Here is a 25,974-nt window from a genome sequence, read left to right on the forward strand (position 1 = left end):
GAAGCAACCTTGATATTTTCCATACACCCTGAAATGCTGATATGACACAGTTAATAGGTTGAGCAGTGAGCCTCAGCATTCTTAATTCACACATCTGACCCATAACAGGCCATCCTCCTCCCTGAACTCGGTGCTAGCATGCTTGCTACCAAGATAACGGATTGTGCATCATGCTTCTTGCCTTGTGCAAATGATCCCACCCAGCATCCGATCAGAGATGAACTGGCATTTGCTCTTCCCTGGCTCCACATCTGAAAGGTGCAGACAGGAGGCCTTTACATTGCCATCAGAACCTGAAGCAGGCCAGTTGGCAGGGTAAGCCATGAAAAGTTGTTTTGGGTCATCCTTTTTGCATCATTCTGATGCCTCAGGGTGCAGCCCCCAATGTCCCTAATGTGTCTCCAACCCATATTGAACCTGCCAGTTATAATTCAGCCTAAGGTGAATGAAGCCAATTCTTGAGCCCAGCCAATGTGATAGTGTGGAAGAATCAAAAAAGAAACAATCTCTTATTGTGACTAATTTAGGGTGTGAGCCAATCATTCCTGCTTGGCCCTGTCTGGCTAATCCCACCTCTGCAGAGATGGAAACAACAGTTGGAAGGCGGTACAGCCATCCCTCCCCTAATTGGTCAGGCTGCTGAAACAGTCTAGCCTCTTTCTCATATGCCATTCCTTCTAAGGGATGGAAGTAAAATTGCTCCCGCTGCATGAATTGACTGTAAATTGCAGACTTGGAATCTTTTTCTTCTCTCACTCTCTCCTGCTCTTTCTCTCTCTCTTCTTTTGCTTCATTATCCTAGGTTTCCCCCTCCTTCTGCTCTGCAATGACTGCACCGCATGCGCCCAGGCACACACACACACACACTGACTTGGTCTCTCTGCTTTTAGCAATAATTTGCACATAATGGAACAGCCAGAGGGGGGTTTGATCAATGACCTCTGTCTCAGAGATGCTGTTCCAAGGGAAACACATCTGCCAACATAAAGTATTGGAGCAATCATAGCTCAGTGAGCGTCGTAATAAGCAACTGTTACACTAGAGCCATCAGTCACGTTCAGTTACAGACCTGAAAGGATACAGCACCTCAGGGAGCAATGTCCTTCTATAAATTTGGGCAGCAATGAAGAATGATTTGCAATCAAGTAATAAAAGGCCTAAAAAAGGTCCACCATGCATACTAACATCCAGTACAGCTGACAAAGGAAATAAAAAACCTTGGCATTGTTTGCTCGTTATGTAAACTACACAGCTGTCCAAGCAATTAAGATATGATTTTGGGAATTCTCTCGTAAAAATTTGCTAACAGAGCTTCCACTTGTGAAAGTGACATTCTTCTTTATCAGTAAAGTGCATTTCATTACGGTAATGCAATTTCATCTAGCTTAATAGTAGGAACTGCTTTAACCTTATGGCGAGAGTACATAAACATCATAAAATTAATGTCACCCCCATGCATTGTGGGAATAAATCTGCACCATTTGACAGCAGTGATCAAGGGATGAAGAATCTGAACTGCACCTCCCACTTTGATATTTCAGAGATTGGGTCACAATCAGCTATGTGAGCATGTTGGCTTCCTAGTGGACTCACAGTTAAGCTGTTAAAGGCAACAACAGCACAATTCAATTTTCCAACGTCATAGCCAATGGAAATATCGCTCCATTTTAAGCTATGTTGGAAGTTATGCATCAGACCAAAGAAATCTCCAAGGACGAATGAAGAAAGTGATGCAAACCCTTCCTGGTAGATGCTATTTTTATCTTGTGGATCATACAGAATCGCTGGGCATTTTCATAAATGCAATTTAAAACTTTGTTAGCTGAACTCAAGAAAGCCCAAGTTGTTGCTTGCTCCATGATAGTAGTCTATGAATATTCACTAGGATTCAACTACGTACATAAGAAATGCCTGGTGGATTGGGCCAATGGCCCATCTAGTCCAGCATCCTTTTCTCAGGGGCCACCCAGATGCCTTTGGGAAACCCACAAGCTGACTAGAGCCCTCTCACTTCCTGTGGTTGCCAGGAACTGGTACTCAGAGAAGTTACTGCCTCCAGCTGTGGAGACAGAACAACTGGAGAGGATTATTCAATTAGGCATTACACTAGGTGGAACATTGGCAAACTGGCAAGACCAGGGCGAGGAAACTGTGGCACTCCAGAGGCTGCTGGACTACAAATCATATCCTCCTCAAGCACTGGCCATGCTGGCTGGGAATGATGGAAGTTGGAGGGCCACAATTTACACAGCCCTGTAGTACAATACCCTTACCCACTACAGCCACAATGTGGGGCTACAACCTCAATCTTCTTGAATTATAAAGCCTACCTTTTATAAGAGTTGGTTTAATTTCTTAAAACTTACATACTGCTTGAGTGCAAAAACATCAAAGCTGTTTACAAAAAAAGTTCCCAGTTGCAGGGATGATTCTAAGTGAACCGCCACCTTCTCAAAGTCCCCTGTGCATTTGCCGTTAATGTCTGAAGAGGATTTTTTGCCTTCCGGAAAAGTCAGCCTCAGTACCGCCGGTTCATCTTCTTGAACTTCTCATAGTGATAGTCGTCAGTTGCCTTCTCATCTGGGGGGCGTTTGCAATTCGGTGGGAACCTCTCAGGTTCTGGTTTCTCAGTGTCTCCCACCCTGAGGGGATGGGCTTTGGGCTCTTCTTTGTTTCTCCATACTGGTGCATTCAGCTCTTCGTGATAAACTCTGTTGTGCTGGACGTAGTTGACGGCCATGTTCATTGGGACAAAGGAGGTTCTGCTGTCTTTCTTTTTGTTCTGCTGCTCAGCCAGCAATCGCGCGTTGGCCTCCTCGGTAGAAATGATGTTTTTTATCTTAGCTTCAATTCCGAGGTCCACCTCTGGAATACCGCTCAACATCTGACTGGACAGTGTCTCCTCAGTCTTCTTAGCTGAAGAGACCTGAATATTCTCAAGCAGCTCATACACACAGTCCTCTGGGTTCTTCTGCTTCACTTTCTGTTCCTCATTTTCCACAATTCCCTTCCTTCTCTTCAGCTCGGTTTCAATGTACTTCATCATATCAGCATCTTCATCCCTCCTGTTGGTCTCTGCAGCAAAAGAAATCCCAAGGTTGAGGTCTTCTTCTTCGCTGATCCTGCCCCTGCCCCGTTCTTTCAGTTTCTTCATGTCCACCTTTCCACCGGTCTTTATTTTAAAGGGATCATCCACCAGAGTCGTTTCTTCTTGTAGTTTCTCCCCCATGAGTACAGCAGCAGCACTCACTCCATTTGGCCTCCCCCTTAGACACTGCACTTCTTTTGCTTCCTCTAGTTTTAGGCAACCTCCTCGGTGACCTGTGCATCTTCTTCATCATCCTCAGAGTCCACCTTCCTACGACGGAAAGCCTTTCCCGCAGGCATGTCCCCGATTGCGTTGGCAGCGGACCCTTTTCCCCCCATCGCTTGCGGGAGGAACAATAGAAGCAGAATCAAATTCCTTTCCCTGTTAGACAAAAGAGCAACAAAATATTACCACCACTAGTCCACTAATAATATATTGTTTGCCATTCCCCAATTTTCTGGCAATTGCCCGAATGGGAAGATTTAGAAATTTAAGGTTCAGTCTGAAATTGGCCCAATTAACATTGTTAACTTATAGCAAACTATAGGTGATATTAAGTGCATGACTGATTCATGCAGGCATGCTTTTTCTTGATTAAATAGCAGCCAATGGCAGCTTCTCTCCCAGGGCAAATCCAGCCACAGAGGCCCTGAGGCACACTGGGACCATGGCAGGGGTTAAGGGTAAACACACCCTTTCCTCCATGCCCTAGTCTTGGTCCAGGTTGAGGTGGTGGCAGGTGGGAAAGGCCGTGCTTTAGTATAGAAAGAACAAGCATGCTAGGGCCAGTCGCTGGAATAACATCACATCTGGCTTGACCCTTTTCTGGCAGTTTTGTGCATGTTAGCAAGTACTGTGGTGGTTCAACGTGTGCCCAGACTGTGACACAATGAGACCAAAAATATGGGTTGAGCTGTACCATGGTCAGTCAAAGTACATGCATATCCATGCGAAGTGTCAACTCCTGTTGACTTCATCCAGGTAAAACCATATGGGATGTGAAATGGGATTCTTACTAAGGAACTGAGAGAGGAGCCCCTGTATTTTCAGTTTCTTCACCGCATGGTGGTCATAATGAGGACAGGCCGAAAACATTTTGCTACCCGATATATGGAACCCCTTGTGTGTCCCCCCAGAAGCCAGCTGGACTGGAAGGTAAGGTTTATTTCAATAGTGGCAATGGGCTTCACCAACAGCACTGAGGGTCAGCAGACTAGTCTAGTGGGTAGAGACGGCTGTGTGGCACACAGAGCTCTACCCTCCAACAGAGGGGAACAGCTAAGGGGCTCCGGATAAATGGAGAGGCAATGTCATCATCCCCCCCCCCCATACACACCAGCATCTACTATATGATGTGGCTGCCTCACTCTGTCCAAGTGTCAGTGCTGCCACCGGTGATTGCTAAATGCAACCAGTTCACATGCAAATATGGCTGCTGTGTGCTGAGATTAATGGTCATCTCAGAGTACGGTGATATCTGGGGGGAAAGGGGGGGTAGAGATGTTGCTGCCACACTATGAGATTGAATGAAGCGATGGTGTCCTTCTGTGATGTCTGAATCTTCCCTGGTCATCTGGTTTTCACACAGCACAACAGAATTAAAATTGTGGGGCCTTTATTTTGAAGCAAGCCCTTCTGCATTCTGTGACTTATGGCCAAAGAAAGCTGTGCTTTTGAGTTCACCTCTAAGAGAAATTTCTGCCATTTGCTTTCAGTCATAGCACACTGTCAAAGCTATATTTCAGCATCAACCAGTTATACAAGGTATCAGTCTGCCTCTTCTCCAATAAATCTACACAAAACATTTTTCTGTCATTAGAAGAAGAAATGAAGGACCACTTAATGTTTCGGGCTGACAAGATAGTGCCAGGAATTTTCCCAAAGGGTTTGACAATGCTCTGTTAAGTGTCATCTTAAAATTCACTGAGGAAATATTGTGCAATTTCCAATTCTCCACAGTAACATTTTCTTTATGCATTTTTCACAACTACTTTCCCAATGCATAAAAAAGATAAGTGTCCAAAATTACTCAATTTAAAGTCTTTACGCAGGTAGAAAACTGTCCTCAATAAATGTCCTATCCTGTTTATTGTTTTATTAAAAATGGAGGAAAGACGACTGTAAGAGTGGGTGGATACGAGAGAGAATTTCACAAAATGGTTGGGCATTCCTGCTGGGAAGGCAGAGCTTTGGCAATGGCTACCCCTTTACAGTGGTACCTCTGGTTACGAATTTAATTCATTCCGGAGGTCCGTTCTTAAGCTGAAACCTTATCCTGAGGCGCACTTTCGCTAATGGGGCCTCCCACTGCACGTACACCTCTGGCACGCGATTTCCATTCACATCCTGGGGCAAAGTTCACAACCAGGAGCAGCTACTTCCAGGTTAGCGGAGCTCGTAACCTGAAGCATCCTTAACCAGAAGCGTTCATAACCAGAAGTACCACTGTATAGTGTTTTGAGGGTGTGATACAAGTGTTCCCTTTTCTCCCCCTTTCCCCTTGAGTGGGGTTAGCAGGAGAGCATTCTGGGATACATCTCCCAGAGCATCAACATAGCATTCCAGATCACAACAGGTGCAGGAGGAAAAACTTGCTTTCTCTGGAACAAAATGTTGCTGAGTTCCCTGACAATCCCATTTCTCACAGCATCAGCACAGTCTCTAGGCCAGGGATCAGCAAACTTTTTCAGCAGGGGGCCGGTCCACTGTCCCTCAGACCTTGTTGGGGGCCGGACTATATTTTTTTGGGGGGGGGAAATCAACGAATTCCTATGCCCCACAAATAATCCAGAGAGGCGTTTTCAATAAAAGCACACATTCTACTCATGTAAAAACACGCTGATTCCTGGCCCATCCGCAGGCCAGATCTGGCCCCTGGGCCTTAGGTTGCCTACGCATGCTTTAGGCAAATAGATCTGAACCCTAACTCTTGCAACGATTTACTCATCCCAACTATGCACCAGGGTACTACACATTATGAGTAGATGAAACCAGTAGGTTTATTGTACCAGAAAACTTTTGTGCATTCCTGCTTGCATACTGCAAATTACAATTGTTAATACTTATTACTGTTTATATTTATGCTGTTTAAAAAACCTCCAAGTGACTTGCAAAACAAATCTCACTGCCAAGACATGATGATCAGCCAGCACAAACATCAAGCACAAACACTATGGGCTGGATCCAAAGGTGCTCTTTGATGATGGGACTGCAGTCCAGTAGAGGCTCCTGTTGGAGGAAAAGAGTAGAGCCAACCTTCCCACCATCTTCCTGCAGTTTTCAACCCCGCTTCCTGCACTCTTCTAGGTGGTTTACCAACACAGGAGCTGCAACGGAAAGTAAAATCAGCAAGAGCTATTTCCTTCCACTTCCTCCAGTTGGGATGTCCTATGACAGGCATAGGTAAACTCGGCCCTCCAGAAGGTTTGAGACTACAATTCCCATCATCCCTGACCACTGGTCCTCTTAGCTAGGGCTGATGGTAGTTGTAGTCCCAAAACATCTGGAGGGCCAAGTTTGCCTATGCCTGTCTTATGAGCTAACTCCACTCATGGGAACTCTAGATCTAGATGAAAGGCATTAGCTTAAGGATTTGGGGCGGGGCAGGTTCCACATAGGATTTGGGGTCATTTAACCTTAGACAATCAGGAGGCAGATGAGTGTGAAGAAATGCAGCAGAATATACCTGTTGTTGTTGTTGTTGTTTAGTCGTTTAGTCGTGTCCGACTCTTCGTGACCCCATGGACCAGAGAACGCCAGGCACTCCTGTCCTCCACTGCCCCCCACCAGCTTGGTCAGACTCATGCTGGTAACCTCGAAAACACTATCCAACCATCTCGTCCTCTGTCGCCCCCTTCTCCTTGTGCCCTCCATCTTTCCCAACATCAGGGTCTTCTCCAGGGAGTCTTCTCTTCTCATGAGGTGGCCAAAGTACTGGAGCCTCAGCTTCACAATCTGTCCTTCCAGTGAGCACTCAGGGCTGATTTCCTTCAGAATGGAGAGGTTTGATCTTCTTGCAGTCCATGGGACTCTCAAGAGTCTCCTCCAGCACCATAATTCAAAAGCATCAATTCTTCGACGATCAGCCTTCTTTATGGTCCAGCTCTCACTTCCATACATCACTACTGGGAAAACCATAGCTTTAACTATACCTGTAGCACCTGCCAAAATGGCCAATGTAAGTAAGCCAAGCCACATGCCAACTTATTTCCAACTGTCTATAATATAACTAAAGCACAGTATCACCCTTCTTTATAATACTGATGCTCAGAAACAGTGTACTATCACCCAATCACCAATTTTTTGGGCTACATATGCTACATCACATCTTTACATTCTGCATTAAACCAGAATAATACGATCATTTCCGGGAGCATTCAATGACTTTTTCCCCCCTTCCTAGGATGGAAAAGCAAATGGTCACCACACCCCACTCGGGCAAGGAATGCAAAGTTATTTTGGTACCTGGGGCACAAAATCCAGCAAGCACCCACCCACTTCCCAGACGCAAAAGAAGTACAACTAATACTAATAATAAATAAATAAATAATAAATTGCTGCACTTTCCTGACACACAAAGTCAGCTGCCTGAGGTGTCCAACTCACACTGCCTACTGGAAGGACTGATCCTACCAGAACAGTTCATATACAAAATTATGAATAGATATTGGAATCTCCAATTCACCCAACAGCGGCAAGAGTCTTGATAGCACAAGGATGGAAGAATGAGGAAATCCCAACGAAAGAACAGTGGCAAGAAAAACTGATGAGTTATGCAGAGTTGGCTAAATTGACATATAAATTGTGAGACATGGACAAGTGTGACTTTAAGGAAGAATGGGAGCTTTTTACAAATTATCTAAAAAGACAACAAAATGAACTGGACTCCTTGGCAGGTTTTGAATACACAAATTTATTGGTTGATAACATGCTAGATAATGTAAGGATATGTACAATTTTATAACATGCAGAGAATAATATGTGCTGAGAAATCAGAGAGAGGAGCTGATGGAAGTCCTTGGCGGGGGGGAGGATGGAAGCGAGGGGGAAATTAATGTAAGCAATTATATGGTTTGTGTTAAGTTGTGGGTTGACATAGCAGACGACACAGTGATTTCTCCAAAGCAGCTCTTTATTTTGTAAGCTGGAACAGAACTGACTGGCAAACAGCTCAGCTGGCCTGCTTTTATAGGCAGCCGGCTCTCAACATTGTAGCAACAACAACCCAGAGTTTCCCGCCTAAAATAACTGACGTGGACCTGAGTGAAAACTATCTACAGACCTGAGTGAAAACTATCTACAGTATCCCCCTGCTGGCCCAGGGTGAAACTTCACTACATAACAGTTTGATAATTTGTTATGTTGAAACTGCTAATAAAAATATTTTATAAATAAATAAATCTACAACTCACCTATTTGAACGCATGTGGTTTTTAAATCCACACTTTTTATCATTCTACTTGGAAGTACCAGAAGGTTAATAGATAGCTTAGTTAAAACAAAACCAAAAGCACAGGCCACGTGCTAATCTTTGTTTTAAAAAAAGCTTTGTGGTTGAGTTTCCTCAGACTTCCTCAACTAGTTTCTTTCTGGAAACACTTGTGATGAAAAACCTTAATTGTTTTCCTTACCATACCTCAGAAGGTCACACACGGGCAAGAAGCAGGGACATGCCCCGGATTTCTATCAACTCCAGCATTAGAGTGCTGGGGAGAACCCCAGGTTGTTGCTTTCAACTCTCTAATGGAGCCACAGAAGGGAGGAGGCAGGGGGGGGAGACAATTAATACATCAGAACTCTCTGCCATGCTTTTATGGCATTACAGGCTTTTTCCGCTATAAAGGAACATATTGAATCTTTAGAGCACAGCCCATTCTTCACTGTTTCAGTTGTCTCCTTTTGTTTACATGTCCCTGCCATCCTTCTTTGTGAATTGAATGCTAAACTATCTCTAGGGAGATGTTAGATTGCTTACAGAATGCCTCAGCAGATGGTGGTTCCTGTTGCAACAGAAGGCTGTGATTACACCTGAACTCTGCAAGAACTCGAAACTTAAACAGAAAAACAAGATAAATGAGGAATCCTTAAAGTTCTCTTTCCTCTCCACGGCGCCTGCAGCAGGGGAGAAAAATAATCCATAGGGTTTATAATAATAATTTTGAAAAGGGACAAGATCCCATCCTTCAGAGTTTGTTCATTACATTACAGGGCTCTCATTATAGAATTGTATTAGTGGCACATTTCACCATTGGACCTTCTGTTATCAGCAATGTTGGGTAGCTCTTCATCAAGACAGTGAAAGGGACTCCCTCGGGGGGGGGGATCCCCTTCCTTGGAGATTTTTAAGCAGAGGTTGGATGGCGATCTGTCAGGGATGCTTTAGCTGAGATTCCTGCATTCTAGGGGATTGGACTAGATTACCCTCAGGATCCCTTCCAATTGTACGATTCTACAATTCTATTATTTATTCAAGATCCGGGAGTATTTACTGCACAGAATGATTCTACCACCTCCAAATAAACATTTTCTGGCTCTGTATGTTCTGGTTTTGTCAAGCACACTTCATCTGACACTACAGACACAAAAACATTCCTAGGGCCTGAAATCTCCCCAAATAGACATTAGAAATCTTACTGGAGTAGTAAAAACACACACAAAAACCTGTTAGTGTAATTTTTTTGGTTAAGATTGAATGGAGGTTAAAGTGCAACAACATTCTTTATTGTTTATGAATTTCATCATTCATAAACAATAATAGGAAAGACAAATTAAACTTCCTGTCCCCTAAATACTTCTCTGTGTTCCTCTAAAGCATCTCTTGGGAGTTGTATCCTGTAACAACAACAAAATTCCTGGACACTTTCGCCATTTGGGGAGGCATAAATCAAAGGCACAGACGCGCCCTCCCTATTCATACGTCAGCTGGCAGCGGATGTTTTATTGTACAGCCCAAGAGGACTGAAAATAGGTAGATCCAATATGGATTTAACATTTCTTGCACTTTGCAGTAACTAGATCTATAAATTAAGAGGAGGGAAAGTGCAAGACAAAGCACTATAGCTGAACACACTCCATTACTCAACTTTGGTAGAAGCACTGAGCTCAGGTTGTTCTCAGCCTATCAAAAAGAAGCCTGTATTTGAAAAGAGAATTGTCCAGGACAATTGTGGAATAGTACTAGTTGGGGACGCGGGTGGCACTGTGGGTTAAACCACAGAGCCTAGGACTTGCCGATCAGAAGGTCGGCAGTTCGAATCCCCGCAACGGGGTGAGCTCCCGTTGCTCGGTCCCTGCTCCTGCCAACCTAGCAGTTTGAAAGCACGTCAAAGTGCAAGTAGATAAATAGGTACCGCTCCAGCGGGAAGGTAAAACGGCGTTTCTGTGCGCTGCTCTGGTTCGCCAGAAGCGGCTTACTCATGCTGGCCACATGACCCAGAAGCTGTACGCCGGCTCCCTCGGCCAATAAAGCGAGATGAGCACAGCAACCCTAGAGTCGTCCACGACTGGACCTAATGGTCAGGGGTCCCTTTACCTTTACTAGTTGTTATGTAACCTAAGCCTGCCTTCAGGTATACTGTATGTCTGTGAACCTGAATGCATCTGTCAGTAAACTACTTTTATATTAACGCTAATAAGATTCTTGTGTTTTTAAGAGGGATTAGAAGGGATTTTATCAGGAAGGAATCTTTAATAGTAAGACTCAGATGAGTCAGCAACAAGCTGCTCGCTGCGTAATTTAAAAGGGGGAGATGTTTGGAACTCTGCTAGAATATGGAACTTGCTAGCACAAGTTAGGAAGGATATCATTAAATAATATATCCTCTCCTGCCTCCCTAATCATCCCCACAAAAAGAGGATTTTAAAGTCGCAAATTCATGAAGGATAAGACTATCTCTAGCTACTAAACATTTCTGTCAGAGGCAGTGCTGGAAACCCTGGAAGGAAGAGTGCTGTTGCTGTTGAGAAAGATGCTGGACTTGATGGGCTACTGGCCTGATCTAAGAAACTTTTCTTATATTCTTAGAGTGTCTGTGCTAATTTTTGTTTAAATATTGAGCCAAGTCTTATGACTTTATCCGCAGAATCTTAGCATGAACACACATTTTTTGTAGTACTTGAAGTACTGTGCAAACAAGCATATTTCAAATATTACTTACATCAAAGCTGTACATATTTTGTTCTTATTTGCTTTAGATAATAACACATTTCAGGATCTTGAAAGGAAGAAAAAGCACAGCAACACCAGACCACCTTTCAAGATATAAGGTATTATTCCAGGAATCCTTGTCTTAAGTTCTTTCGTCTGATACCTGCAAATAGCAACTGCATACAACATTGTAATGTGGAACATTACAAAGAAAAAGTTCATTTTCTGCAAGTACTGCTTCTTAAGGTTGTCGTGTCTGTCACTTGTATTCATAAAGACATACGTGGAACACAAAAAAGCTTCCATTTGGACATTACGTATATAAGAACTGATCTATTTGTATTTCCTGTCCAAAATGTTGGTCTTTAATTGCTTCTCCTTAATTTGATAATGTGAAAAGAGGTATGTTTATTGGACGTATAAAAAATTCATATAGTTAAACACACCTACATTGTAGGTGTCATTGTTAGTCGGATTTACGTAACTAAAGGATTGATAGTGTTGTGCATGAGTTCTTCTGGCATATATTATGGCAAGAATCCTTTTGTGTGCTGTTGAGGGCCCATAGTTTGTGTGTAACTTTCTCATCTGCTAATATGCAATGAGAGTTACTTTTCCATTTCTGGAGCTATCTGAAAAGAAGAAGATGCAAGAACGCATGAAGAGCTCGCAGGATTAGGCCAATGGCCCATCTAGTTCAGCATCCTATTCTCACAGTAGCCAACCAGATGCCAGTAGAAAACCTGTAAGCAGGGCCTAAGCACAAGCTTGGTGGCGTTAGGAGCATCTTCCATGAGCATGAGTGGCTTGTGGGTAAGACACATCCAGCATGCTCTGCAAATGGGCCAAGGCATGGAAAAACCAAGCAATCATGCTGCTTTGCTTCTGAGGATGCAATGACCAGCCCTTGTTCTCTTAAGATGGTTGTCTGCATCTTGATTTGTATTTTTATAAGCAAAGAAATTTCATTTGTCTCCAGCGCACTCTACCTCCCTCTCTACCCACAAGAAAATAGACTGTGCACTGTACTTACAGCTCAGGCAAAGGGCAGGTTCTGCCCACAAAGCCATTTATCACTCTGCTGCAGATTGATCAATCTGCAAACACCTACACCTACAACTCTGCTGTGGAATAACTGCTTGCATCAGGATGATAACGAGTATAATTTTAAAATTTGTGTCTCATTATTCTGTTCATAGAAGGGATGAACCACGGAGCCTAGGGCTGGCCAATCAGAAGGTCAGCGGTTCGAATCCCCGCAATGGGGTGAGCTCCCGTTGCTCAGTCCCAGCTCCTGCCAACCTAGCAGTTTGAAAGCACGTCAAAGTGCAAGTAGATAAATAGGTACCACTCTGGCGGGAAGGTAAACGGTGTTTCCGTGCACTGTTCTGGTTCGCCAGAAGTGGCTTAGTCATGCTGGCCACATGACCCGGAAGCTGTACGTCGACTCCATCAGCCAATTAAGCGAGATGAGCGCCGCAACCCCAGAGTCATCCGTGACTGGACCTAATGGTCAGGGGTCCCTTTACCTTTTATTCTGTTCACACAGCTTAACCACAAAAGAGAACTACCATCATGGTGCTAAGTCTATTGTTACATCAGCGCAAGGATATACATTTGTACCACAGAACATTGTCCCCTCATGCACTCCCTAAATCTGTTCCAGGGGCTCCCCCTGACCCTCTGGAGCAGATTTGAGGAGGGGGCAGAGAAATGGAGGCTCCATTACATACGTTCATGGAAATTCTTGTGCAAATGGGAGAAGATAGTTGAAGTCTGCCCTAATTTTTTGTATTGCAAAAAAATGCAAACAATTAAGAGCATCAGTCACTTAGAAGTCAAATAAAAATCAGCAGCAGAGTGAAACTTTAAAAGGAGGGCCTGGACAAGACCTGCCAAGGAAAATAAAGAACTTATTTATGTCTGCTACAACAGCGGCAAGAGTCTTGATAGCACAAGGATGGAAGAATGAGGAAACCCCGACAAAAGAACAGTGGCAAGAGAAATTGATGAACTATGCTGAACTGGCCAAACTGACATACAAACTGCGAGATAAGGACAACTGTGACTTTAAAGAAGAATGGGAACCTTTTACAAACTATTTAAAAAGACAACAAAATGAACTGGACTCCTTGGCAGGTTTTGAATAAACATACACAAATTTATTGGGTTAATATAGTGAATAGATAATATAAGGATGTATACAATTTTACAATATGCAGAGAACAATATGAGTTGAGAAATCAGAGAGAGGAGCTGAGGGAAGTCTTGGGGGGAAGGGGGGAGGGTTTGTTGGGGAGGTGGGAGGGAAAAAAGGGGGAATAATGAATATGATTTGTTTTGATAATTTGTTATGTTGAAATTGTTAATATTTTTTTTTAAAAAAAAATCTTTAAAAGGCGGGCCAGCCCTACTATTAGACAGAATGAGGCAGTCGCCTCAGGTGGGAGATCCTGGGGGTGAGCAACAGCTATGAGCTGTTTGAGAACAGAGCTGTGTGCTTTACTGCCTACCTTGCACCATTAAGCCTCCCTGCTGCCCAGAAGATGATGTTCTTTCAGCAGTGCTAAAATAAAGTTTAGCTAGCAGTCGAGTTGGCTCTGAAACACGGAGCACGGAGTCGAGAGGGTGTCATCTTGGCCTTCGTCAATGGAAGCAAAACTTCTTGGGTTGGCCCTGATGAAGAGCCTGAGGAAATAAAAGCATTCTCCATTTATTTCTAACAGATAGTAAAGAGCAAGGCTGATGAATCTCCACAGGGAGAGTATACCAGAACTTCAGTGCCTTCAGCAAAAACGCTTGGCAAATATTTTACTGCAGATTTCAGGATTGGAAAGGAACAAAGTATCTTTCAAGTGTTCAAATTCAAAATGACCTCAATGGATCAAGAAAGGAACTATATCTTGTTTTTAACTCCACATTTTAGGATATGTGAAAGAAGATTTTATTTTAAAAAATTCAGGAATCTATCTTAGGATATGATGTTGCATTAGTAGAAGCGATGTAACCTGATCCTGTTATAATACATATATCTTACATTTAGTGCCACCAGTACACTGTGGCACTACACAATACCGTCTCACCCAGTCACACAGCATGTTCACCTTTAAAGGACTAGTTGCAGAAAACAGAAAATGCTGGATTTCAGGACATTGGTAGAACAGCTGGACATGGCACAAATTAACCAGAAGAACCATGGGACATTCTTCCTGGAAGTCTGCATTTTCAAGCAGGAAGAGAAAGACTGTAAAACAGTTGTCATGTGTGGCAACAAACCACAACTCATATTAAATCTGAGAACAAACAGAAAAGCAGAGCTGCAAAAGTAAAAATGCAGGCATGAAGCTGTGTGTAAATAAAGATATTGCTTAGTACCATCAAATCCATTTTCCTGCTTAACCACATAGACTAGGGGTCAGCAACCTTCAGCCTTAGAGCCATATGCAGCCCTTGGCCTAATTAGATGCAGCTGGCAAGGAGAGGGGAAAGGGAGAGGGAGGGGAGTGCCAGAAAGAGAAAAAAGGGTGACAGCCAGGAGAGAGAAGGGGGTGGTCTCTTTGGGTCTGAGCACCACCCAATTTGGGAGTCCTAACACCCCCCCCCCACACACACTTTTGACTCCAGGCCTGCCTACTTTTGATTCCAGTCCCAGTATTCAGCCTCTAAGGTACTGCAGCATGCATTCAACTTTTTTTTTTTAAGGCTGCCCACCCCTGATATAAGCAATGCGGGTTTCAAATTCAGAATTGCCTGGGCTCATTAAAACTGTAACAATATATTTCAGTGGGGATGGATTTCAATCTAGCCCGAGTAAATTTATTTTTGTGTATTCAAGAGAGGGTTGCATTCAATCAGCAATTTGGTTTTCTCCCCCTAAATTAAAAAAATAATAATGGAAACTGTTAATTACCGAAATAGAAGAGAATTTAGAAGAAGACAGAAAAAAGCTCTCCTTGTTACACCATGGAGCCTGCTAATAGCTCCTTTAGTGACACCTAGTGCAGTCGGTGGAGATGAGGCACTATTAAACGCTGTGGCTGAGACACACTGCCTTGTTAATGTTACTTTGATTTCCAATAAAATGAGCTAACTCAATAGTGCTGAAAGGCAACCATTTCTTTTAGGCTCCAATTTGCATGCATATTCTAATTCACATTTGAATCTTTGAAAGAAAAAAAGGCAGCTAAGCTTATGGACCATACTGTCTGCTCAGTTCGTCACTTAACTGTTAGAACCACTGGGTCATTAATATCAATAATGAGAGAGAACTGCAATTAGGATCCAAATGAAATATGCCATGCCTCAGTTGATTTATTAGAATGTTTGTCAGTACAAAATGCTGTGGCACAGTAGACAAGGCTGCTGTGCTTGGATTGCTGCCTTCTCTCTAAATAGGAATCAAGAAAAATATTCACAGGGGCGATCATTCCATTACTGAATGGGAATTCAGAATATAAAGCTGAACTTTCTTTAAAAAAAAAAAAAAAGCGCAGCAGTGCCTTGCTAACTCATATTAATGTTGGGAGGTGTATTACCAATTATTGAGTGTTGTCAATTAGCGAGTAATTATTTTCTTGCTGCTGATCTGACCCTTTCACTCTTTCCATTGAACACCTCCCATTGGCTCCTCTTTGCACGGTTAATCAAATCTAAACTACTTGCCATTATTTTCAAGGGCTGGTGGTACTCAATCTCTGACTTACATTTCAGATGGTTTCCCTAATCCCATTTCCTCAAGCAGACTCTCTGCCAGGGAGGACGGACTCATCCATCCATTTAGTTAGAAATTATAGCTAGTGGGTGGGGGAGTCAAAATGGCTGGCAGGAACAAATTTTATACCCAAGGTAATTGGAACAAACTACTGAGGGAAGTGGTGTGTTCTTCCCTGCATGCAGCTTTCATATCAAGGTCCACCCCCACCCCCAGCAGATATGACACATCAGGCAGCCAAATCACTTTAAAGTCACATCCATTTCAGAAAGGAAGAGATAAACACATGCTTATCCAATCCAGTCTACTGTATAGAAGTGGGATATCTGATGCAAGATCTATTTATTTATTCATCTTTATTACATTTTGCGTGGACAGGCGGAAACCCCCCGAACCCCAGGCAACCCCCGGGCAGAATAATGACACCCGACAATGTTTCCAAGCACAATTCAAAGTGTTGGTGCTGACATTTAAAGTCCTAAATGGCCTCGGTCCAGTATACCTGAAGGAGCGTCTTCACCCCCATCGTTCAGCCTGGAAACTGAGGTCCAGCACCAAGGGCCTTCTGGTGGTTCCCTCGCTGTGAGAAGTGAGGTTACAGGGAACCAGGCAGAGGGCCTTCTCTGTAGTGGCACCTACCCTGTGGAACGCCCTCCCACCAGATGTCAAAGAGAAAAACAACTACCAGACTTTTAGAAGAATTGCTTTTTGTTTTGCTTTTAATTAGTTTCTATTGCTTTATACAGTTTGTATTTGGTTTTTTTAAGGGGAGCGGGTCAGGGCTGCCTGGGAGTGGGCAGGTTCCATGGGGGGGGGCGTGCACTGGGACACCCGATCTCAGTGATTACGGGTAGGAGGGGGAGTTATGCTATGACCAGGCCATGTCATTACCAAGGAGGCAGGTTTAATCATTGTTTGAAGATTATCCCTGCCTCCGAGTCTGGTCTGGACCAGATGGATACTGGAATCAACAAGGGAGACCCACATGACCTGAAGGTGCTCCTGTGCAATGCCAGGTCAATGATTCATAACACTACTGCCATTCACAACATGGATGGAGGGCTTGACCTGACACGTGCGACAGAGACTTGGTTGGATGGAGCAGATGGGCCTGTCCTTTCCACTGCTTGTCCACCAGGTTTCTCGTATGCACAGCAACCCAGGTCATATGGGTGGGGAAGGGGGTTGCTGTGAATTTTAGGAAGTCACTAGCTTACATTGGATGTCCTATTGGGAAGACCCAGTTTTCTGAGTGCATGTTCTGAAAGTTGGGCAATAGGGGCAGTACAGGATTCCTTTTGGTGTACTGACCTCCCCACTGCACCAAGGATCCCCTGCCCGAGCTGCTTCAGGTCATGGCAGATGTTCTCCTGGAGACACCTAGCTAATTCCTCTCTTTTAAAAAAATTAGGGCTATTTTATAATTAAAAAAGTAAATTTCTTAATACAGAAAATAACATCACCAGGGATTCCCCTTTATATATTTGTTTTCTACTCAAGGGTAAGACTAGGCATATCAATGAAGGTGAAGGTTCACGGAAAGTTGTGTGTAGATTGTCCATTGTTTGTGTTGCAGTGTTAGGGTATTATTAACCTTTGTTCATCTCCAGAGAGATGTTGCGTATGCAGTCAGAGGACAGGGACAGCTGTCATTGGAGACAAGTTCACCTGCTTAATAAGTTCTGCCAGCCATGCAGCAATAAAAGGCACAAAGTGATATTGGGATGCTTTAGAGAAGGTTTTTGCTTTAAAGGTAGTCTTGAGGATAATTTTAGTGGAGAAGAGGGAAAACATGGCGAAGAGGTAAAATACAGGAGAACTTGACTAAGAGGGGAGAAAGAAAAAGCGTAATTTCATTACTTCTGACTTTAATTTGTTGTTATTCCTTGTAATCTGGTAACAATCTAAATCTGAACTAGAGTTATACATAAATGGAGATTTTACATTACAAACTTTGAATTTGATCATAGTGGGGGGGGGGTTAAAATAGATGTTCTTTAAATGTGTTGGCAGTTTCATATCTGTTTATTTATTGTTGTCAAGTGTAAATTACCAAATGCCTTAAACTCCCACTTATTAAATATTGTCAGAGTTCCAATAATGCTTGTCAAATACTAAATCCATTCAATGTCAGCTATAAAATGCCATACTGCATGTCAGCTATCAATTTCTGTCAGTTAGAGCTGCAAACTTAAATCATTTTAAGCAGTAGATTAATTATCTAAAACTTTAGCCTCTAATCCTACACACATTTATCAGGGAATCGCTGTTGAATTAAAGGGGATTTGCTTCTGAGTAGACATGGATGGAATTTCACTCTTAGTTGATTAATCAGGTGGGCCCGATGAAGGCCAATTTTAATTGAAAGGGCCAACAGCTTGAAGTGTGCTTGTTGTTGTTTTTTTGGCATTATTTTGACTGTGGTATTAATTTGACTGTGGTATGTTATTGTAACAGAGAATGGAAGACAAAATATTTAAAATGATGGTACCTTCTGACAATGCAAAACTGTGCAAAGAAATATATAGTTTACTGGGCAATATAAAATGCCAAGTGTAAATTAAATAAATTAATTAATAGTAGCTTTGTGTATTAAATAGCAAATTATCTCACTCTGCCATTACTGTCTCAGAAAGGTGAATATACTGGGGTTATGGTAATAGGAATTTTTATTTAAGAGATTAATCAGGGGAAATATTCTATACATAACTGACAATTCTACAAATATTCAAGACTGGATTCCAACATCAAAAATCATTGGATTTCAAATACTGATGCCAAATAGAAGGTTGACTAATCAGACACATGAGTAAATCTTATCTTTCATGCCTTCTTAGGTATCCACAATAGTCCATCATGTGCAAATCCCCATGTATCATTTTTTTCATAGGACAGCCAACAAATAATAATAAAAAAGAAACAATACCATCAGCTACTTTTGCAATACATTCCAAACAGGGAACAATTTTCAAACTTTTCACCTAGACCCAATCCTTTGTATCGTAACCTATCAGTTAATTTGGCTGATTTAACAGGCAACACTGTTAAGGAATTATTTGGGTTGAAACCAAATCAGGGATATCGGTCCATAACATATATGTCATTCCTCTACTGCAAGGTATGCAATGTGAAGAAAGAGTCGTCAGCTATGTTGCACATGAATGTCATGGTTTGCCTCTGGCTTCTTGCCATTTACCCTCAGTGATTTTCTACTCGGAAAGGTCAAAATATCTCAGGTGCTATTCTATGGGCACTGGATAATTCATACGGAGAGGGTGTTTTTATGCTCCGTCTTGTATATTCAGTGTTTATATTTAAAATCAACATTGCATAATGGCCTCCATCACTAGCTGTGTTAGAAGAACCATCTACGGTGGCCAAACAGATCTGAGCATTCTTTTCATGTAACCACCAGGAATGTTCTGCTGCTTATCAAGTTATATTCATTTTTAAAAGTGGTAACCTAGGCTTTATTTTAAAATCAATTTGGTTTATTTTAAGCATTTCTACTCAGGACAGCCTCTGAGACATGTTGTAAACGAGCAGAACAATTCAGTCGATAGTTACCATACGTAATGTGAGTTATCTTAGCATCAGGAGTATTGCTATGTCCTTAAAAAACTCAAAGCAGAGGTGCATGACAGAATTTTCCACAGAACTTCCATACATTATTATTGTTACTATTATTTGTTGTGATAATACATGATAAAATTTCAATATAAATTGAAAAAATTAAAGAACATGAATTGGCTGAAAGTACTCATCCTGAGATGATGGACTTTTCGGAGCTAGCTGACCTGACTGGAAGAATCCGTGACCAGAAAGAAGAGGAGCTTCAAGAGGACTGGAGGAAATTCAAGGACTATTTGAACAAATAATGTAATATAAAAAATTAGAAATTACTTGAAAGAAACAAATAAGCCTAGGACAAATTAAGTTATAATTAAATAAATGGGATTGAGAATGTCAAGAAAAGTGAATAAGATGACTATTATTGGAAATAATGAATATGAAGTGAAGGCCTTTGCAGATGATCTGGTAATAACAACTGAAGATCCAACAGAAGGTGTAATAGAAGTATTGAAGGAGATGGAGCAATTTGGAATGGTAGCAGGCTTTAGACTAAATAAAAAGAAAACCAAAATAATAGCGAAAAATATGGACCAAAATATGACAGAAATAATGCAACAAAAAACAGAGATAGATGTGGTGAAAAAGGTAAAATATTTGGGAATCTGGCTAACTCCCCAAAACATGGACTTATTTCAAAACAATTATATTCTGGTGTGGAACGAAATAAGGAAAGACCTGGAAGTATGGGGCAGACTGAAACTATCCTTTTGGGGTAGAATTTCTTCTATAAAGATGAGCGTCCTTCCTAAGATGTTATTCTTGTTTCAGACTATCCCCATAATAAAGGGGGTATCAATCTTTACAGAGTGGCAAAGAGTGATATCAAGGTACAGTGGTGCCTTGCAAGACGAAATTAATCCGTTCCGTGAGGCTCTTCGTATAGCGGTTTTTTCGTCTTGCAAAGCAAGCCCATTGACAGCTTAGCGGATTAGCGCTATTAGCGGTTTAGCGGCTTTTAGCGGATCAGCTGATAAGCGGCTTATCAGCGGATCAGCTGATAAGCGGCTTAGCGGCTTAGGAAAAGGGGGAAAAAGGGGGGGGAACCTGCAGGAAATCGCAAGACATTTCGTCTTGCGAAGCAAGCCCATAGGGAAATTCATTTTGCGAAGTGCCTCCAAAACGGAAAACCCTTTCGTCTAGCGGGTTTTCCGTCTTGCGAGGCGTTCGTCTTGCGGGGCACCACTGTATATCTGGCAGGGGAAGAAACCGAGAATTAAATTTAAGTTATTAACAGATGTGAAGGAAAGAGGAGGCTTCGCCCTGCCAGATTTGAAACTGTACTATGAAGCAGCCTGTCTCTGTTGGTTGAAAGAATGGATAAAATTAGAAAGTAAGGAATTATTAGACCTTGAAGGTTTTGATAACAGATTTGGATGACACGCGTATTTATGGTGTGAGAAGAAGAAAATACATAAAGGGTTTGGGAGCTACATATTCCGAGGTTCATTAATAGAAGTATGGGATAGGTATAAAAACCTATTAGAACCAAGAGTTCCGCATTGGTTATCTCCGTTAGAGATTATGTCTTTGAAGAAAGTAAATATGAGAAGTAATTGGATTACATATGGAGACTTAATAATTAAAGAAGGAAGTAAATGGAAGATAAAACCATATGAACAAGTTAAGGAACATGTTTATGACTGGTTGCATTATTTTCAGGTTAATGAAATGCTTAAAAAAGATATTAAAGAAAGTGGTTACACGGAAAAAGATTCAAAGTTTCAAACAGATATAATAAATAATGATTGTGAAATTCTGTTAAAAATGTATAAGATATTGTTAGATTGGTATACGAAAGATGAAGAAGTTAAAACGGTAATGGTACAATGGGCCAGAGATTTTGGATATAATATGATGATTGGGAAAAATTATGGAAGGAAAACAAGATTTACTGCTTGTACTGCGTTAAAAGAAAACGTCATGAAAATGTTTTACAGATGGTATATTACACCGGTAAAATTGGCAAAAATGTTTTTTTTCTTTTCTTTTCTTTTCCTTTTTCTGTTTTTGTGTATTAATTTGCTTTGTGGTTTGTGTTATTATGGTGGAAAAATCTAATAAAAAATTATTTTTTAAAAAAAGAAAGTACTCATCCTGCAATGACATATAAAGGACAAATCCTACACCACTTCTGTGTGCTATTTTGGGGGTTCTCCTGTCCCCTCAGAGTAGATTTGGGGGTCACAGGAGAGGAGAGCAGAGAAATCCCCATTGCACTAGCAGGATTCATTGTGCTGGCTTCCACTAGAGCAACTCTTAAAATGAATAATGCCCATTATTTGGCTATATTTTATCATTTCATTATCTAAAAATGGTATAATATGTTTTGTAATAATAATAGCAACTAATACCTAGTAAAGCACTGACTTAATATGAAAACAATTTATCACAAAGCTTAGCTCTATCAGCCATACTACAGTTGTGGGTAATCTTTAATAGGTAGGTATTAACAGATATTAATTCTAAATTAATTAGGTACTAATGGATACTAATGAAGGGGTTTACATGCAATCTCAAGCCCCTTCCAGGAAAAGCAACATTGAAATTTATGGATATCAAAATCTTAGTAACATCCTCTTCCCTAGTCATATTTTCCTCTAACTTTGGTAGAAAAGTGTTATGAATGGAAAACCTCTTATATGTATTTGTTATCACAATAAATTATTGTGTTATTGCTATTGCTATGGTAGTTATATGCTGCCTTTTTCCCTGACAGGGACTCAAGGCAGCTTACAGATAAAATAAAAAGAACTAAAAAGGAGAACTACAATGCCATTAATGATTACTTTGACATTTGAGGGCTTGTAAGTTTCAATAATGTATTGCTTATTTCCATTTAAAGCCATTTTATATAAAATCTGCAGGCAACATTATTGAGCAAAGGTGGTTGTTTTTGGTTGGTTGGTTTGTTTTTTAAAAAAGCTAAACAATGTTTGAAATCATTAACTGGGCAGGAGTGAGGTCTGATATGAGTAACAAATGTCTTCAACGTGGCTTTGGAATCAAGATTGGTAGGAAGGAAAATAAGGGAGAAATACTGTACGGCCAAACCTCACCCTGAATGTGGATGGCTTCTGAATATTTCAAGTATGTGATTAATTCTTTTGAAGACTAACTTTTGAAGATGGGGGGGGGGAGGCATATTTTCCTTTGTTCTTCCTAGTCAATAGCAGCTACACACCGTCTGTTAATGTGGGTCGCATGATGTTAACCAAGCAGAGAATTCTATTCTAGGGCTAAATCGAAAAATTGTAGCCATAGAAGGCCTTTTTGATCAGAGTTAGCAAAACATTGTGCCTTCTCCATTCCCCCACTGTCCCTCCCTTCCATTCGTTCTCAGAGACTCTGCCAAGCATGTCAGATCATTCATGTTAAATTATTCTTGATGGCATTGAGATGTGCAGTACTGTCATCCAAAGACTGGCTTGTGCAGCTGTCACATCCGTTTTCTTCCCGAATCTTGTGCAAGAACCCAGCCATGTTCCAAGCTAGGCTTATCTGCTAATTTATCACGAAAACCCAAACAGACAGGCCTGACAAAGCAAAACAAAAAGAGTCAGAATCAAGGGTTGGAGAGGGAAGGATATTAACCCAAGCTTCCCATCGACAAATGTCTCAGTGCTGTCTAGTGACCTATTGGTGAACCTGTCCACTGAAATAATTTGCCCAGCTTTAGGTTCTTCCTGTGAACAGCCCCAGCCCCATTGGTATAATCTCCATTATTGCATGCATATTAGTGTCATGACCCCCTGGCCTCAGGCGGCCTGTAGTGATGCGGCTCAGGAAGAAGCTGCTTTGGGAACTCCCAGACCCTCCAAGCTCATTGAAACCAGTCGGACGGGGAATAGCCTACACAGCTCCTGAAACAGAAGGCCTCTCTTTGACCCTGAGACAAATGAGCTGGACCTGGCTAACCCAGAGTCTGCACGCTCTTTTCATCTCAGTGCACAAACACGCTTGGCTCCCTCCTTCCCCTGTTAGGCTCTGCTTGATTTGGCATGCAGGAGCCACATGGTAGCATCAAAGTTCAAGGCTCCAAGTCAAGAGGTTGCCTCTTTAAGACCCTGTCAGCTGAAGTACTGGCTCGGCAGGCCTATATCAAGATTTATGGAAAGGCTGCAGAACTCCAACTCCCTTCACCCTGGACCATTAACTATGCTGGCTAGAGCTGATGGGAATTGGAGTCCAGCAACCAACGGAGGCCAATTTGTTTTCTGTGCCATAGTCTGGCCACCCTCTGATACAATGCCTATGTGTTGCCAACACACAGGCACTGGGAGGAGCCCTCCCTGGTACCTACAGGGTCTCAATCCCTGGATGATGAAATCAGGCTTTAAAAAATAGAATGACCACTATAATTGAGGACTAGGGTGGGGGGAGGACAAGTGAGTGCAGTTGCATGTGTGCATAATTGCAGTGTGCACGATGCCCACCATAGCTGTCAACGTTTCCCTTTTTTTAAGGGAAATTCCCTTATTCTGAATAGGATTTCTCGCAAGAAAAGGGGAAAGTTGACAGCTATGGTGCCCACAACAGTTTATCCAGTTTCCAAATGGTCAATCCTTCTGAAGAGCTGTCCCAGGTGCTGAAGAGCATTTCTCTGCCTTCACTGCTAGACTGTCATGGGCTAATTACTATCTCGCTCAGCACTGCAAAGGTCAAGAATCCGCCTAAAACATGGGGGGCTAACCTTTTTTTGGCCTGAGGGTTGCCAATGCCTTTAGCCAACATGCCAGGTGTGTGTATGGCAAAAAGTGGGTGTGGTCACCCCCTGCTTTCTCTCTCACGCTCTTGTACAGGCAGAGTGCGCACACATATGCGGTTGCACTGCCTCCCCAGCTGATTGGTGCAGATCACCTGAGGAAGAGGGTTATTGCCCTATCTGCTCATTAAATGATCAGTCTCATGACTAGGGAAGGAACAGTTTGCATACTCATTACAGCACTCCTCCCAGTCTTGCGTCTTTCCTTTTTCCCCACCACTGGGGAACCTTTGGAGAGACAGAAAAATGCTTGCGGGTGAAGCAGATCAGGCCCCTGAACTAGGGGTGTGTGTGTGTATTAGAACAAGGTAATTCTGCTTTGCCACACTTTTGGTACTTTTTAATTTATGTATGCAAGGAAATATGTTGACAATTGGCATTTGTTTCCGTCTGTTTTCCACTCTCTACATCATACTATAAACAACCAAGAGTGAACCAGTCATTGATGCCTGCTCAGGAGTAAGTCCCATTGTTCTCAAAATGTGCATAGAACTGCAGCCTAACCCTTGTAATAAAGAGATAGTATTTATTTCAAGTTAATTAATCCCCTGCAATGCAGGACTTATACTTGGATATCACCCATCCCTTTGTCTTTCTGGAATAAATACATAAATACAAGCATACAAACGGATAGATATCCACATACACACATTAAAAGCTTTATAGCTATTTGTGTAAATCCTTTCCTGAATCAGTGCTAACTCTTTTCCCTCCGACTTGCCACTCAGTCCAATCCGCACACAGATGGAACGGAATCATTTCCAGGTTTTCCCTTGCTCACGTCCCCTCCGCCCATCCTTTGACCGGCAGGCAAATGAAGCCATTCAAATATTTGCCTATCTTGTCATCTGTTCTCATCAGACCTTGCAATTCCTGTCATGCCCCACATGTCATTTTAAAGCATAACGTCATTAATACCTAGAGTGCACTAATGGATGCTTCACACATGAACGCATTAATGAAATGTGTTATTGTTTTCCCTCACAGGACATTAACAATCTCACGCACGTCGAGCCCCAAAGCCCCGCAGTGCTGCTGAAAACCACTAGCTATCAAATGAACCCTCAGTTACACCTCAGTAAGTTTAAGTTCAAGTTTATCACTGAAGCGTCACTCATGTGAAGAGAGGATACAAGCCTCTGAGGGCTTTTGGGTCCAACTTCAATTACCATAAAGAGAAACAGGAGGCAATAGCCAGGGGTGGGAGGGAGAAAAGCAACACAGCAGAAACAAAATCCTGTCAAGATAAAATAGGAAAGATCTGGGTGTCACTGTAGTGATTTGTTTCTTTGTTTCTCCCTTTTGTCTATGGGCTGATGGTTTGAATAATGAAGAGAGGATTGGTTTTCTCTTGTAGTATACAAACATGGGTGGTCTCGTTTTCTGCTAGCAAAGCTGACATATTAAGCAAGATTAAAGATTCTCCGGCAAGGCAGCATTTGAATTGGGTTTCTTAAACCTAAAGAAATGTATATGCACAGGCAGAATTGTAAAATGAACCCCCTGGCCAAAAGTAATATAAAATTGCAGTCCTCTCAGGACAGGTAGGGCTTTGATAAATTGGCAGCACTTTGTATTTGGTGTTTCAGGATGCTTGTGGCTTGGCTGAAAGGGAAATAGGATCCCAGTTGTTG

General features: G+C 42.1%; 1 protein-coding gene across 1 annotated transcript; it reads right to left on the bottom strand.

Moving 5' to 3' along the window:
• Positions 1-2,343: 2,343 nt before the first annotated feature.
• On the bottom strand, positions 2,344-7,537 carry LOC307227047 (splicing factor C9orf78-like). The gene is given in 4 exon segments (XM_079996151.1): positions 2,344-3,306; positions 3,309-3,469; positions 6,214-6,773; positions 7,240-7,537. Coding segments are annotated over 3 exon segments (960 nt in total). The 5' UTR covers positions 6,225-6,773; positions 7,240-7,537; the 3' UTR covers positions 2,344-2,518.
• Between the last annotated feature and the right edge of the window lie 18,437 nt (positions 7,538-25,974).

Source organism: Podarcis cretensis, assembly GCF_951804945.1.
Source record: "Podarcis cretensis genome assembly, chromosome: 11".
Classification (NCBI taxonomy): domain Eukaryota; kingdom Metazoa; phylum Chordata; class Lepidosauria; order Squamata; family Lacertidae; genus Podarcis; species Podarcis cretensis.